General features: G+C 33.4%; 1 protein-coding gene across 1 annotated transcript in view; it reads right to left on the bottom strand.

The window, feature by feature from the left end:
- Window positions 1-263: 263 nt before the first annotated feature.
- The window catches only part of LOC100920900 (complement component receptor 1-like protein), a 66,336-nt gene continuing 51,545 nt past the window's right edge, over window positions 264-15,054 (bottom strand). The window contains exons 12-15 of the mRNA XM_031968577.1: window positions 13,298-13,336; window positions 11,834-11,869; window positions 6,547-6,604; window positions 264-3,454 (exon numbers count right to left, since the gene is read on the bottom strand). Coding sequence (XP_031824437.1) covers window positions 3,364-3,454; window positions 6,547-6,604; window positions 11,834-11,869; window positions 13,298-13,336 — 224 coding nt within the window. The 3' untranslated portion in view covers window positions 264-3,363. The remainder of the gene's footprint in view (window positions 3,455-6,546; window positions 6,605-11,833; window positions 11,870-13,297; window positions 13,337-15,054) is intronic.

Genomic DNA, 15,054 nt, shown 5'->3' with positions numbered 1-15,054 from the left:
AGCAGTAGTCTTTTTAAAAAAAATCAAAGGAATACAATGAAACTATAAGAATTTGGAATAGTAGTGAGTGTGTATCAAAGTCGGGAATAGCCTTCATGCTTTACTTAAATTTGTCATTTGAGATCTGCATATAGCTTATCTCATTGAGTTTTAATAAAACATAAATCATGGTTAAGCCTGGCTTGTCAGCACTAATCCTACATGCCCCGATTCTGGAGAATGATTCACCAAGATCCCTGCCAATTCAGCAATCAGTCTATTCATATTGATAGAATTTTATTTTTATTCAGCTTCAGAATCACACATTCTGGTTTCCCTTCTTACCACTCTTTTCAAGCACATCATTTGTAATTTTTATTCAAGTCAGGGTGACCTTTTTCCCCACAAATTCTTAATAGAGAAGGCACAAGCTGTTGATGAATAGTCAGTGTTCATATATAGCTAATTTTCTTCGATATTTGAGAGTATGTGTAGGAAAATGACATTTAATTCTAAGTTACAGTTTGAAAGATATTCAGTAAGTACAACAATGGTACAAATACATTACACACATAATCGAAATTTAATTAAGTGCCAACATAAGAGAATATACAATAAAAAATTAGGTTTAAAGAAACCTCCATAACAAATGGTTCATTTTGAAGAGAAGTCTGTTTCAAAATATTCATCTACCCAGTTTTAAAGAGATCTCTCCCCTTCACTTTAATAAATCATTCCTAAAAACGTGAATATGAAAAAGGACAGCTTATATCACAAATTCAGAACTCATATTCATAAATAACACAAATAAGGTTATAAGAAATACCGAAGCATTCCTTTATATACAAATAAGTTACGATTATTGATACATAATTTCTATTTCCTAGCCTAGCTAGACTAATTGTCCTTCAAAATAAAACTTTATTATAGATTTACTGCAATTCCAAGGGGAACTCCTCCCTACTTTGCCCTGGTCCAAATTGGTATAAGGTATATTGAATCTGACACCCCCCCCCCCAAGTAATTTCTTTGAAAGTATGTGTGTTTATATATTTGTAACATATGTGGATAACTTCCATGGCCCCTCTTACAGAAAACTTTGAATATGATAACATATAACAAAATGAGTCTTGAATCAAATTAATGCGAGTCTTTGAGAAGCACCAAGAACTGAAATGCATTTCTGAAGAAACTTGGGAGAGTCAACATGTCATGAAAGAATGCAGCTGCGAGACTTGGAGACCAGAAAGACAACTTTGAAGAAACTGACTTCACTCTGATTCCCATGTCTACACAACTGTTCTATAGAGTTTTCAGAGAATGGAGTGAAATGTCACTGAGAAGTTTGTTACCCAAATTTGGGAGAGCTGAAGCCAACTGCCATTCTAGTGTTGTGGAGAAACTCTCAATTAGCATTTTCTCTGCTTTGTGGTTTCAGAACAAAGCCTCTGGCTGTGATAGTTCTAATATTATCTATTAGATTATCTGTTACTGCTAATAAATTATATAGGCAGCAACTGATGTTTCTGTAAGCCTTTACGTTTGGGGTCTGAGACAAAAGAAAAAGTTTACAAGAAAAGAGGTATTCTCCAGTTTGCTATCCTACTTCTCTCCTTGGGGCAGGGGGCTCAAAGCTAATAAATCAGTGGTGAAAAATTTATGTTTTATGTAATTTGGGAGGTAATCCAAAGAGAGGGGGGAGAAAGGTCAATAATTGTGGCAGATGAAATTCATCTAAAAGACTTAAGAATTATGACATGGGAGTCTGTCAAACTTGTTGGGTTTATACCTACATGTATGTACACCTACACACACCCATACATACAAATGGGAAACAGTTAAATGCAACAATTTTTTAAAAAAATCATGAATCTCAATTGTGGGTATACTTCAGTATATACAAACACACCCATATATATACAATACAAGTCTTTGCTTTTTTCTTGACCAAACAACTATACCCAAATACACTCAATTAGGAAGAGTAAACTGCACATTGGGCTAATAATAATTTTCTGAAGTTCATAGCCTCCCTTTGCAGATACCCTTAGAAAATATACAAACTACGTTTTAAAGTTTTGTTTTGTTTTTGGCTCAGCTGAAGTCTTAAAAAAATCTCTTTGCACTGAAGGGCAAAATGGCATCACAAATGAAAGTATGCCCCTGCAGAATATATTTTAAGGCTTCAAATCATCACATGAACATATTCCCTGATGGCAAAAACTGGTTACATTGTGCAGGGAGGGGGTCGAGTGTCTTAAGTATGGGAACTCCTGATAAAGAAACCTTTCACCTTATTGATACATACGTGTGTGTGTGTGTGTGTAGGCAACACTTTACTTAGAGACTGCATTTTAGAGAACAGCCTAGGGTAGAGATATTGCACTCAGGCCTGAAAGCTATCTTAAAAATTTCTTTTGTGTTGCCCAAACCAGATTAAATTAGTAAAATAAAATATAATTCAACATGAATATTAATTTGTGATTTCCTAAGTTTCTATTTAAGCTCAATACCACTGGCCTAGAGTCATTAAGTTAAGTGCTCTGCCCATGTGTGTCATGCTGTACCCCATTCTATGCTGCCTCTCAAGCTTTATTTTAACATGCTTTAAAGATACCACAAAATAACTGCCCTATTTGAATTTAGCCAGCTCTAAATCTTAGTGCTTTTTCCCCATTCTATAATGCTTTGTGAAAAAGATAGCAAGGCCTCAAGTATTCATTGTATACTTAGTACTGAAATTCTTGGCTGGAGACCTGTCTCTTTACTTTCACAGAAATAGTTTTTTTGGGGAATATCTTATTTAACTTAAATCTATTTGTCCTTGATTGGTGAAAATAAACGCAACTTCACAGCTATGTGCACAAGCTAATTTCTTAAGTTTGTCCTAAGTTGTACACAGATAACAAAAGAAGTTATAAATAGGATAAAATATTGACAAAAACATTTCTTATAAAACTACTTACTTATCTAGCAAGCTGATGGTTATCAACCTTCCCTTATTTTCAGTCACTTAATTTCTTAAAATTATCCAATGAAAATATTGCAGATTTCAAAACTAATTATAAATGCATTTGCAAACTTTTTTTTTCCTTTAAGTATTATCTTGCCATCGTCCTCCTGATACTATACAATATGCTGTGATAACCTGGGCAAATGTGTGTGTATTATCCATTTTAATTTCCATTTTAAGCACCATATCCCCTGGTTTCCCAATACATCAAAGGATGGTCATAAGAGTCTATGTAAAGATGCTAAGCCTTATCTTTAAACATCAAAGTTCCAATTTAACAAGTGCATTTAAGTGGCAAAGGAGCTGTTTGAAAGTAATTTTAAAAGTGCTTTAACATTTCAACTAATATAAAGGCCAGACTGGTGGTTACATTAATTTTCTGAAACCATATATCTGCTTTCCTCAGAATGATTTTCTTGTTTCGAGGAAGCTTTGTAGTCAACACTAATTGTTGCACTTTTCCTATAAGATAAAACAAGAAAACATATGGTCAAACAAGATTACATAATAAGCTAAACTAGAAAGGTATTTCTTAAAATGGGTACATATAGAAAATAAACTATTTCTAAATGATTTCCTAATTTTTTAAAAAAGAATTTCCCCAATCATCCCAGAAGGAAATCTATTAAAAAATAATTCTGGCTCTGAGCAACTCTCTTTTCAGTTTTCATAACTTTGTACAAAGTTGGTAACCAATTCACAATGTGTCAAACTGAAATGATTTTCATTTAGGAATTTCAATAGGAATAGGGATGGCTGAATTTAAAATGATGCAATTCAAAAACCTGACTGAACTGAAGCTTTTAAAAAGATGATTCATTCTGATAATGTGAATCCTTTAACAATTAGAGTGTCAATATATCTTACACTGATGGGAGAACAAAACATTGTAGATAAGTGAATTCTGCAATTAATTAATGCCTTGACATTTTAAATAACAATTAGTCTAAAACACAAACTATTTTAATGGTAGTCTTTCTGGCACATATTACAAATTTCCCTTTGGACATAAGCCATTTATTTACCAAGAAATTCTTCTTGGAAAATGCAATATTCCTGACAACCAACTTAAAAAGCACAGAAGCACCCACTAAATGTATCTGACGAGAGTAACTCCTCCTTTGAGTATAAACTTTCAAGCTCAGGTTTAAATTTCCTGGCAAATAAATTATTTATATAGATTTTTTTTTAAGGGCAGAAAAAGATGTAATCTATTTAATAAAGATTGAAATTAAAATGCTTTACTGATGGCCACAAGTGGCAGTGCTATTCTATCATCTTCTGCTTCAGTAAAGCCCTCAGTTGGGGGAGGCTCTTGACTCCTATGATGCTCTAGCTTCTAGTTGAGGATGAGACGGAAGGTTTTTTTGAGAGGAAAAAGGAGGAATCATTCAATAACCTCTCTTTCACCTACCTATCAGAACTATCAACATTTGCATCTGTCCACACCTCTTCCCAATCCTCACCCCATTCAATATAAATATATCTGTTTCATTTTGATAACTTGTGTTGCAACAACATAACTAACTTCTGAACCAAACAGTGAACATTATGCTTCCTGAGGATAGAAACTTTTTTTTAAATTTATGCTATATCACCTTATACATATCTAGCACAGTACCGGGTACACAGTAGGTGCTTACCAAATGCTGCCTAATGATGAACTACTTAGGAAGGGACACTACTAATCAATAAGCTGTCAAATTTCCCAAAAGAAAACTTTTTATATCTATTTCACAGAGTGGTTTTGAGATTTAAATTATAAAATACATATAAAAAGTGGCTTACAAATACAAAAATATTATATGAATGTTTGGTATTACCATGAATATTACTGGTATTATCATTATTTTTCTTGGTTGCTGAACCCCAATTGGAAATATGCAATAGGCTTTGTTTTGAAGAAATCCATAATTTCTTTGCAGAATTTTAATATTAAATTACAAAGAATTGCCCTTTGTTTTGTCAGAAAACCTAATGCAACTTTCTCGTGCAATGATTACAAAAGAAGGCAAAGGGATAAAAATATTTTCCTTTAATAGCATAACACAAATTATGGGTACAACATTGGTGTGGCAATGAGCTATTTATTTCATTGTGCTACCTCTTTTTTTCCCAATTAAATTATACTTAAAACTTCAAAATTGTATATTGTTCTTTCTGTTGATATATAGTGCTAATGTACATTCAGTTTACTATTATGATAATTTGGGGGTAAAAAAAAGGGCAATATTCGTGATCTTGGATGGTACCAATTATTATGGGCAAGACGATGAACCTGCCCTAGGAGCTCCTTAAATTTCTTAGTTACCAAACAATTATTCTAGCTATTTATAACTCACAAGATAACTAGTGGACTCTGTGACCTAGAAATCTCTTATTTACTAAGTTACACCTTATACCTCCAAAGAGGTCAAAGAAAAAGGCAAAGGGCTCACACTTACAAAAATGTTCATTAATATTTCTTTTTTTTTTCTAGCAACAAACAACAGGAAATTAAATGGGGACCCACTGGTTGAGGAAGAGTTAAAATAAACGACGTATGAATACAATGGAATAGTACTGCCCCATAAGAAAAGTCAAAGGGGTTTGATTCAGGAAGATACCTTAAACTTCAGAATGAAGTGAGCAGATCCCAGGGAACAATTTGGACAATAACAACAAAAAATGACTAATACTTAACAACTTTGACCAATGTGGCCAGCTAGAATTCCAGAGGACTGTTAAAAGTAGTGGGGTCAAGGTACAGAATGAGATCTACATCCTCAGACAGGGTCACAGTGTATGAATTTGTTTTCTTTAAATTCAGTATGGGAAAGGAACTAGTGTTTACGTGACCAAAATGTTGGGGAGAGAAAGGGGAAGATCACTGAAATATTTGAAGGTCAAAAGGAAACAAAAAGCAGTTTTGAAAATGTGCTGAAATGATCAGATACTTAAAACGGAGCAAAATGTGAGTGATATAGATCTGTAGCTTCATGGACTCCCCTCCCCCCCCCCCAAAAAAAAGACTTCTAGGGAAAGCTAGGTGGTGCAGTGGATAGAGCCCCTTCCCTGAAGTCAGGAGGAGCTGAATTCAAATTTGGCCTCAGACTTAAATTTAACACTTTCTAGTGTGTGAACCTGGGCAAATCACTTAACCCCAATTGCCTTGCTTCTTCCTCCCCCCTCAAAAAAAAAAAAAGACTTCTGAATGATCAACTATTCTATTCCAGTTAGAGTTCCACTAGCATGGGGTGGAGCTGGCCACTGATGCTCCAACTTTGATCATACACACTAAGCTGTACATTCTGGGAAGGCCACTTTCAGCACCCTTCTGTAGATCCTACATCAGCACTTTGATTTAAGTTTGGAAGTATTTTTTTTCTTTCTTTAAAAGTCAAATATTTTGCCTGTGTCTTTTTTTCTGATAAAATAAGTTTGAAATGGACCTTAAATACAAAGCAAATTTGCCAAGTCTAGCATTAACATTAATATACTGGAAAAAAGGAAAAAGAAAAAATTCTTAATGGAATTGTAAAAAACAATTCATTTTAAAAGAAATTTTGACTCACCCTTTTTTCCTGTTCTTCTGTCGATAAATGATAATAGTGATGATCACAAGTGCAATAACTATTAAAAAAAAATTCAGAAATTGTGGAATGTTAAAAAAAATAGCAAGTGTCTTAAAAATGACAAACTTGGGCATTATGAACATGACACACATACACATAGTACAAATTCACATCAACTACTAGATAATATATTATTCAACTAATTTTCCACAGTGTATAAATTCCTCTTAGCCTATTGGGCATTCTAAATATCAGTAAAAAACAGATTTCTAGAAAATTTATAAGGCTACCAAAGAATACTGAAGGGAAATTCGTTCAATTCAATGTTGGGAATGTGTGTGGAAATTACTTTTTTTAAAGGCTGAATAACGGTTATAAGTACAAAGAATCCTTCAAGATCACTGTGACAAAATAAGATTGTATATTTCTGTGTTGAAGATTTGTTTATTTCACTCAAGATGGGTGGTCTCCAAAATGTAGTGAGTGTATGCAATATGATCTATTCAAGGCACATGAAGAAAATTATTAGAATTTCTTTTCAGAGTTATTATTATCTAAAAATAGATTAATGGATTGACATCCATATCCTCAGGAGATATGTATGTTAAAGCTATGCATATTCCACCACTCAGTGGCATGTGTCTTTTCTTGTTCTTTCACTGTGATGCATATAGTTGAGATTATACCCAATTAAGTTGATTTATGAATTACATTATCTAGCTTTAAATACTTTACAAAATGGGCAAGTATTTTTAAAAAAGATTTCTGCAAAGAAAGTGTAGATCGAAGATAATAACGTGAGCAAATGTGAAACAACATAGAAGGGTGACCCTTCTATCTTTGCTAGAAATTTCATTAACCACATGGACAAGCTAAAAACAAATTCAGATTAAAATTATTTGAAATGCTATTTATTATTCTATTGTTATTGTTGCATTTCATCCTAAATGCATACTTGACCTCTTTCAAGATATTAGTTGATAATAGTATGAAGATTGATCAAGGATGGACAGAAGCAGCTACACCCAAAGAAAGAACACTAGGAAATGAATGTAAACTGCTTGAATCTTTGTTCTTCTTCCCAGGTTATTTATACCTTCTAAGTCCAATTCTCCCTGAGCAACAAGAGAACTGTTTGTTTCTGCACACATATATTGTATCCAAGATCTACTGTAACCTATTTAACATGTATAGGACTGCTTGTCATCTGGGGGAGGGGGTGGAGGGGAAAAATCGCAACAGAAGTGAGTGCAAGGGATAATGTTGTAAAAAATTATCCTGGCATGGATTCTGTCAATAAAAAGTTACTTAAAAAAAAAAAAAAGATAATAGTATGAAGACATCACAACTTTTTTAAACTTATTTTTAAAATAGTATTTTAAGCCATCACTTTTTTTCTTCCATTTATATTTTTATACTTTCCTTGAATCATATTTGGATATCAAATTTTCTGTTCAGTCTTGGTCTTTTCATCAGAAATGACTGAAAATTCCCTATTTATTGAATGGTCATTTTTTTTTTACCCGAAAAATAATGCTTAGTTTTGCTGAATAGTCAATTCTTGGTTGCCCAAGCTCCTTTGCCTTCTGGAATATCAAATTTCCGACCCTCCAATCCTTTTTTTTTTTTTTTTTTTTTTTTTCTGGCTGCTTTCAGCACTTTCTCCTTGATTAAATAATTCTGGAATTTAGCTATAATATTCCTTGGACTTTTCATTTTGGGGTTTCGTTCATGGGGTGATCGGTAGATTCTTTCAATGACTATTTTGCCTTCTGGTTCTAAGGTTATCAGGATAGTTTTCCTTGATGATTTCTTGAAAGATATTATTCAGGCTGAATGAAATGAGCAGGACCAGGAGATCATTATATACCTCAACAACAATACTATATGATGACCAGTTCTGATGGATCAGGCCGTCCTCAGCAACGAGATCAACCAAATCATTTCTAATGGAGCAGTAATGAACTGAACTAGCTATGCCCAGAAAAAGAACTCTGGGAGATGACTAAAAACCATTACATTGAATTCCCAATCCCTATATTTATGCACACCTGCATTTTTGATTTCCTTCACAAGCTAATTGTACAATGTTTCAGAGTCTGATTCTTTTTCTACAGCAAAATAACGTTTTGGTCAGGTATAAAAAAAAAAAAAAAAAGATATTATTCAGGCTCTTTTTTCATCATGGTTTTCCGGTAGACCAATAATTCTTAGATTGTCTCTCCTAGATCTATTTTCCAGGTCAATTGTTTTTCCAAAGAGGTAGAGGTATTTACATTTTCTTCTATTTTTTCATTTTTTAAATTTTGACTTATGTCTCACTGAGTCATTTACTTCCATTTGTTCAATTGTAGTTTTTAGTGAATTATTTTCTTCCGTTAGCTTTTTTTAACCTCCTTTTGCATTTGGCCAATTGTACTTTTAAAAGAGTTGTTTTATACAATCTATTTTTTTCCATTTTGCTAATTCTTCTTTTTAAGAAGCTGTTTTATTTTTCTATTTTGCCAAATTTATTTTTCAATAAATTGTATTCTTCAGAGTGTGTGTGTGTGTGTTTGTGTATATGTTTAATTTTGCCAAATGTATTTTTTTAAAGGAGTTGTTTTCTTTGGGGGGGGGTATTTTTTTTTCCCATTTCACCAAATGTATTTTTAAGAAGTTGTTTTCTTCAGTGTATTCCCCACCCCCCCATTTTGCCAAATTTATTTTTTAAGAAGCTGTTTGCTTAAACCAATTTCTGCATTTCCTTTTCTAAGATGTTGGCTTTTCTCCCCATACTTTAATAACTCTCCTATATAGCTCTCATTTCTTCTCCCATTTATTTCCTAGCTACCTTTGCCTTCTGTAGTAGTGTTGGAGGTCTCATAGCTGGTTTGCTGACCTACTGACATCCTGAACCAGAAAATAGCCAATGCTGCTATATTTTGGCTAAGAGCCTCCTGCTAGATTCCCTGTGTTGTACCTCTCCTAAGCTAAGCTGCGGAATTCCCCCCAGCCCAATTGAGACAGACCCTTCCTGAAGTCCTTCCAAGATATCTTAAGCAGGAAAATTATTACACTCCAAATATTTATGGGTTCTGTCATTCCAAAATCCGTTCAAAGGCTTGGTCTAATGTTGATGTTGAGAGAAGCCAGGGAGAACTCTGGCAGTGTCCTGTCTACTCCCTGCCATCTTGGCCAAGACAATTTTTAAAAGCATAAATCTAAGCTTTTGTCTCCTTAAAACAATGTATATCACAAAAATTCTCACATGTGGACATGATTGGAAAGAGAACTTTCTATACTGTTTGAAACTTTTCAAAATAAAACACAAACCTTTTCAATTAGTTTGCAAGAATAACTGATATCAAGGAAGATATAAAGTTACCAACTCAATGTCAATAAAAACCCTTTGAATCATTGGTGGATGAAACTGCATGATTCAGTAAGCTAGTCACTCACTCCCCACTTCTTCCATTTGTATCTCTGTATCAGAGGCTCCAGGCTGCTTTTTTGTCTTCTCCTATTATAAGACCATTCAGCCTTCAGCAGCCTTTGGCACTTTCCTCTAATTGCTCAGTTTCACCACTGTACCCAAGCTTGCCAGAGGCACTCTTTCATTCCACCCCTAACGACTTTTTCCCTATGTCCTTTCCTTCCCCTTGTCAGCCTCCTTTTCCAAATATCTTCCCCTATTAAAATGTAACGACTTAAGGCAAGGAAGTCTTTCTTTTTTGTTTCTATTTCCAAGGGCCTGGCCCACACGGAATGCTGACTATATGACTAGTAATTGGACAGCTTGGCAGATTTTTGTGGAGTATCTTTCTCAGCTAAAGCCAAAGACTAAAACAAATTGAACTCACTCAGAGCCGTACCTTTACATCATTAATACTGCTGTTCTCAGTCATAAGGGGCCCAAGGGCAGAGTGAAAGAACCATTTCTTTTCCACAAAAAAACTGATATTCTGAGAGTACAATTGTGACCAGTAAAACTGCTTAGAAGGTGTCAATCAAGAATAGGCCCCATGTTCTTTTCAATTTCAGTCTTACCACACACACCCCGAGATCCATCTCAAACCAGTAAGGGGTAACCAAGAGATAGTTTAGTCTATACTACCCTATACTAGACTATACTAGACTATACTAGTCTATACTTAATAGGCTACCTACATGTTAACTAACACACTCCCTGAGAGTTTTCCATTACCTTTGAACATGGGACATATGACGAGGGAAGGGGAACATATCTAGGAGGACATGAAAAAAATAGAGGGAAACACTGCTGCTCCACAGAATAATGACCAATTAGGAACATCTGGGAGGAAACAGGGAGGCACATGGGAAGGTTTTTAGTTAATATAAGCACCCTCTCTCTTCCTTCTGTACTGGCAGGCTCTTCCACTATAAGGACAACCCCCTTCCTGCAGGAATGTAATAAACACCACTCACTCACTCTGGAGATTTTGTTTTTTTGTGGGGAGGGATCTCAGACCCTTAAGTGCATTCATAACATCACTAAAAATGATGATAATTTTAGAGTTAACATGTTTTCATCATTAATGACTTTTAAAATAAACTATTAAACTATATGATGATCAATTCTAATGGACGTGGCCATCTTCAGCAATGAGATGAACCAAATCAGTTCCAATGGGGCAGTAATGAACTGAACCAGCTACACTCAGCGAAAATACTCTGGGAGATGACTAAGAACCATTACATTGAATTCCCAATCCCTCTATTTTTGCCTGCCTGCATTTTAGATTTCCTTCACAGGCTAATTGTACAATATTTCAGAGTCCGATTCTTTTTGTACAGCAAAATAATGGTTTGGTCATGTATACTTATTGTGTATCTAATTTATACTTTAATATATTTAACATCTACGGGTCATCCTGCCATCTGGGGGAGGGGGTGGGGGAAAGAGAGGAAAAATTTGAATAAAAGATTTGGCAATTGTCAATGCTGTAAAATTACCTATGCATATAATTTCTAAATAAAAACCTATTAAAAAAATAAAAATAAATAAACTATTAACATGTTATTTCATTTTAAAATCTCATTCTCAATTTCAACTTTGTGTGTGGCTTACATTAACAAAACAATACATACACTTAAATATAAATAAATATACATATGTTGGGGAATGCAAGCTTATTCACTTTTCACTGATATGTAAAAGTAATCAAAAATGTTTGGGAGACCAAATGACAATTGTGAACAGTAAAAATGAAACCTGTAACTATGCTTTTTCAGATTAAACCATGCAGGCTTCCCTTTAAAACAATTAAGATTTTGTACGACTTACCTATTGTAATAACTATCAGGAAAATGATGCCAGGACCTAAGAAAAATTAAGATAATTCAGCATGAAATACTGTGTACTTTTAATCTCTATTTGAGCTAGAACACTAAAAATGGTTAACCAATCTATTACTTGTTTTTAAAACTACTCTTCAAGTCCCTAGGTTCACTGACCTCACTGAACTTTTAATTTACTTTCAAGCTTATGGCAAAGCATGTGATATAGAAAACAGAGCAATCTAGTTTTATATTTTTCTGTGCATTACTAACAGTAGGTGCTTAGTAAATGTTGAATCAATTATATTAAAGTAGAAGAAAAATAAATTAATGTTTTGCTATACTATTGCACCATCCATTTCTATGATTTCTATATTATCTGGTTTGGATTTGGTTTTCATATTAATAAACAATGTTTCCTAATGACAATTAGGTTTAGGAACTTCAGAGTATATGTCCATGAAAATATTTAGGGGAGTTCAATTAAAGACAATATTTATGTGACAGGTAGAACAATTCTAAAAATGCTCACAACATGCCAAAGCATATGCACTGAAATCACACCTGGAAATATTAACATGCACCTATGAAAACTTAAGAAGAAACTTTTATATACAATTCAACTTATAAATATATGCCTCAGGTTACCATGTACCATTACTAAGACTCAAATTTTACAGTTCCCCAAAAAGACCAAAATCAAAACTAAATCTTCTATCTTTCTCCTTCACTAACTAAAGATGAGGAAATGACCTTTATATGAAGAATTATTAGGACTTTAACATAAATTTGGAATGAAGCCAAAGAATGTGACAAAAGGAAAAATCAGTAGCTGAAAAACCAGAGTGCCATTAATCACTTAACTTTGTGAACTTTCATATTGTTACTTCTTGCCCACTATTTCTAAAATATGAAGAAAACTCTATGTAGTCTCACATTAAGTGAGGGATGAGTTAAGTGTTAGAGCTAAATGGGGAAAAAATTATGGCTTAAGATTAAGAGACCTAAATATCCAGATATGTACCTCACTCATTAAAGTAACTTATTTTAACCTAAGGTCTGTGATCTTTTAAAAATATATATATTTTGTCAACTGTATTTCAATAACTAGTTTACTCTGTAACTATATTTTATTTAAACTAAAAAGTATTTTTCTAAAATACATTACATAGACTTCACTTGCCTACCACAATAAGTCAATAAATGTTTCATTGAACACCTATTATGTGTCAGACACTGTATATCCATAAGTGGCCATAGCATAAAAAAAGTTTAAGAACTCTTTCATCAGAGGCAACAGTTTACCAAGGAATAACCAACAGAAGCCGCTACATAGAAACAAAAACAGAGGAAGTATGAAAGTATATCCCAGCCTTTAACATGTTCCTCCTATTCATTACAGCATATTCTGGGCCACAGCAAAAAACTCCTCCTATCTGCATTATTAATGTTAAACGAAGAGTTACTACACCTAATCCTTGTGATTCTTCCTTGGGAGGAACTGAAGCCTCTGGAAAAAACAAAAAGGAAAGTAGATTGTCAAAAACTGAAATGAGTACAGTAATTCTTAGCAGTATTATTTTATCTTTTATCTTTTAAGGAAAATGCTTGCAATTCTGTTTTCCCTTATAAACTTTTTATGAGCTATAAAAATTTTGTTTCATCACTGAAGTTTTATAAATTAATTCTGACATTACATGTAGTGGAAAAATATTAGAAGCTTTCCCAATAATTACAGGAATAAAGCTTTTGTGATTTTACCCAATTCCAGGAAACATCAACAAGTGCAATAAGGAAAAAAAAAGACTTTTTAAAGACACAGGGTTAACTAAACTATCCTTATTTTCTAGTGACATGATTTGCTTCAAAGTAAAAAAAATAATAATAATAAAGCATAACAACTGATTTCTTCAGCAAAGTACAAAAATTACAAGTAAACTCACAGAAATTAATAGTATTTCCACATAATGACAAGATTCAGAAAGGAAATGTAAAAGAAAAAAGTTTCACTTAAAATAACTACAAAATACTATATATATATATATATATATATATATATATATATAGGAGTAAATATAACAAAGAATGCTTGATACTTGCACAAATACAATTATTACTTTAAGGAATGTTTGTAAAGAATTTTAGTAATAATACTGAACAATTCTCTGCATTTAAAAAAAAAACTGCTCAATGACCTTTTTTTTTTCTTTTTTCAACACAATCACATCTTTCCCATCTAAGTCCCCTCTAGATGAGAATATGTGAAAACTGGGACACTAATATTTTGTTGGTGGAGTTGTGAACAGATCCAATCATTCTGGAGAGCAACTTGGAACTATGCCCAAAGGACTATCAAACTGTGCCTACCCTTTGATCTAGCAGTGTTTTTACTAGGTTTATAACCCTACAGGAGGAAAAGGGGACCCACATGTGCAAAAATGTTTGTGGCAGCTCTCTCTGTAGTGGCAAGAAACTAGAAACTGAATGGATGCCCATCAATTAGAGAATAAGTGAATAAGTTATGGTATATGAATGTTATGGAATATATTATCCTATAAGAAATGATGAGGAGGACGATTTTAGAGAGGCCTGGAGAGACTTGTATGAACTGATGCTAAGTGAATTGAGCAGAACCAAAACAACATTGTACACAAGCAACAACAAGATTATACAATGATTAATTCTGAAGGATGTGGCTCTTTTCAATAGTGAGGTGATTGAGGTTAGTTCCAATAGTCTTGTGAAGAGAGCCATCTGCACCAGAGAGAACTGTGGGAACTGAGTGTGGATCACAACATAACATTCTCACTATTTTTTTGTTTGCATTTTGCTTTTTTTCTCATTTTTTCCCTTTCTGATCTGATTTTTCTTGTGTAACAAGATAATTATATAGATATGTGTATATATATTAGATTTAACATATTTTTGACATGTTTAACATATATTGGATTGCTTGCCATCTAGGGGAGGGGGTTAGGGAATGGGGGGGGTAATTTGGAACACAAGGTTTTGCAAGAGTCAATGTTGAAAAATTATCCATGCATACATTTTGAAAATAAAAAGTTTAATTTGAAAGAAATGTTTTTTAAAAAATACATCGCCCTCCAAGGTCAGGGGGAAAACCCAACTTGTAATAATCATAGTAAAGTAAAAAGTGATCCACTCATTGAACATTTTAAAAAATGTATGTTTTTATCTATAACTTGAGTTTATCACCTCTCTTGATAA

Source organism: Sarcophilus harrisii, chromosome 4, assembly GCF_902635505.1.
Source record: "Sarcophilus harrisii chromosome 4, mSarHar1.11, whole genome shotgun sequence".
Lineage (NCBI taxonomy): Eukaryota > Metazoa > Chordata > Mammalia > Dasyuromorphia > Dasyuridae > Sarcophilus > Sarcophilus harrisii.
Note: the sequence above shows the minus strand (reverse complement) of the source record. Positions and strands in the feature narration are given on the sequence as shown.